At 49.9% G+C, this 2,019-nt stretch overlaps 1 protein-coding gene across 1 annotated transcript in view; it reads left to right on the top strand.

Annotated features, from left to right (window-relative positions):
- The window catches only part of CDK5RAP3 (CDK5 regulatory subunit associated protein 3), a 13,295-nt gene that overhangs the window by 6,709 nt on the left and 4,567 nt on the right, over positions 1-2,019 (top strand). The window contains exons 8-9 of the mRNA XM_017497028.2: positions 805-915; positions 1,638-1,716. Coding sequence (XP_017352517.2) covers positions 805-915; positions 1,638-1,716 — 190 coding nt within the window. The remainder of the gene's footprint in view (positions 1-804; positions 916-1,637; positions 1,717-2,019) is intronic.

Below are 2,019 nucleotides of genomic sequence, written 5' to 3'. Positions count from 1 at the left end.
TTTTGTATTTTTAGTAGAGACGGGGTTTCACCATGTTGACCAGGATGGTCTCGATCTCTTGACCTCGTAATCCACCCGCCTCAGCCTCCCAAAGTGCTGGGATTACAGGCGTGAGCCACTGCGTCCGGCCCTAATTTTTCTATTTTTAGTAGAGACGGGTTTTCACTGTGTTGGTCAGGGTGGTCTGAACTCCCGACCTGGTGATCTGCCAGCCTCAGCCTCCCAAAGTACTGGGATTACAGGCAGGAGCCACCACGCCCAGCCCTGAGTATGTATTTTTCTCTGTGAGTGCCACAGAGGCTTTGCAAGGTGGTTCACTTTGAACTCAGAACCTCCATCATGCGATCTTTCTGAAGATGGGCTTTCTTTGGGGGATCTTAGAGGCCACTGCATTTGAACAGTGTGCTCTCTACAGAAGCAGCTGAGGCCTGTGGGAAGGCAGCACCACCCTCCTTTTTTAATTAATTTATTTTTGAGACTGCGCCTTGCTCTGTTGCTCAGGCTGGAGTTCGGTGGCATGATCTCAGCTCACTGCAACCTCTGCCTCCCAGCCTCGAGTGATCCTCCCAAGTCAGCCTCACTAGTAGCTGGGACTACAGGCATGCACCACCACTCCCAGCTAATTTTTTATTAACATCTTTGTAGAGACAGGGTTTTGCCATATTGCCCAAGCAGGTCTCAAACTCCTGGGCTAAAGTGTTCCAGGGGAGCCTCCCAAAGTGCTGTGGTTACAGACATGAGCCACCATACCTGGCCCTTTTTAAATTCATCTTCCATGAGCTAACACTCTCTTTCCCTTTCTAGATTGATTGGGGCGACTTTGGGGTGGAGGCACTGTCTGAGGGGACTGACTCTGGCATCTTTGCCGAGGCTTCTGCAATTGACTGGGGCATCTCCCTGGAATCAGACTCAAAGGTGAGGAGGCCCTCTCAGTCCATCTCTCTGATCACTACTCTAACCATAAGAAAAGTGTCATTTCTGTCTATAAAGGCATCACTTCAAGTTCATAGCCCTAAGACCAGGTAGAGTCCAAGGCAGAGTTTTATACGTCACATATCAGAGTTTTGTTTTGTTCTGTTTTGTTTTGTTTTGTTTTAGACAGAGTCTCATTCTGTTGCCCAGGCTGGAGTGCAGTGGCACAATCTTGGCTCACTGCAACCTCCACCTCCTGGGTTCAAGCAATTCTCCTGCCTCATCCTCCCAATTAGCTGGGATTATAGGCACCTGCCACCACGCCTCGCTAATTTTTAATAGAGACGAGCCTTCACCTTGTTGGCCATGCTGGTAATTCCTGACCTCAGGTGATCCACCCGTCTTGGCCTCCCAAAGTGCTGGGATTACAGACGGGCGTGAGCCACCTCGCCCGGCCCATGTCAGAGATAAGTTTTGATGTCCCTTTTCCTGGTGTTTGGTCCAGGGTGTGGGGGTATAGGCAGGTGGGAACACTACAGAGCAGGGATGAGGTTGGCCATATAAATGGGCCATACTGCTGTCTTTGCCAGCAAAGTCAGGGCTGCAAGTCCTTAATAGAGTTGGAATGTGCAGCCGTTGACCTCATCAAAGGCTTTGGTTTATTCTGACTCCTTGGCTCAGGAAAATTCCCCCACCATTGCTAGAGTTCTTTGCTCTCCTTCCAGGACCCTGGAAGTGATGGGATAGACTGGGGAGACGATGCTGCTGCTTTGCAGATCACAGTGCTGGAAGCAGGAACTCAGGGTAAGTGTACCATCCCCTGCAGCCCTGGCAAAAATGGGGTGCTCAAGGGTCCCCACTTGTATAGACACAGAAAAAATGCAGCGCTAAGATGAGGCTTCTCGTACATTTAACTGTTTCTCAAAACCTTGATGAGGATGTGAGTGGAGGGGGACCAAGAGAGGTTGTTGGTTGTTTTTTGTTTTTTGTTTTTTGTTTTTTTTTTTGAGATGGAGTTTCACTCTTGTTACCCAGGCTGGAGTGCAATGGCGCGATATCGGCTCACCGCAACCTCCGCCTCCTGGGTTCAGGCAATTCTCCTGCCTC

This window comes from Cebus imitator, unplaced genomic scaffold (genome assembly GCF_001604975.1).
Source record: "Cebus imitator isolate Cc_AM_T3 unplaced genomic scaffold, Cebus_imitator-1.0 Scaffold228, whole genome shotgun sequence".
Classification (NCBI taxonomy): Eukaryota; Metazoa; Chordata; class Mammalia; order Primates; family Cebidae; genus Cebus; species Cebus imitator.
The sequence above is the reverse complement of the archived record's forward strand: the minus strand, read 5'-3'. Positions and strand labels throughout refer to the sequence as shown.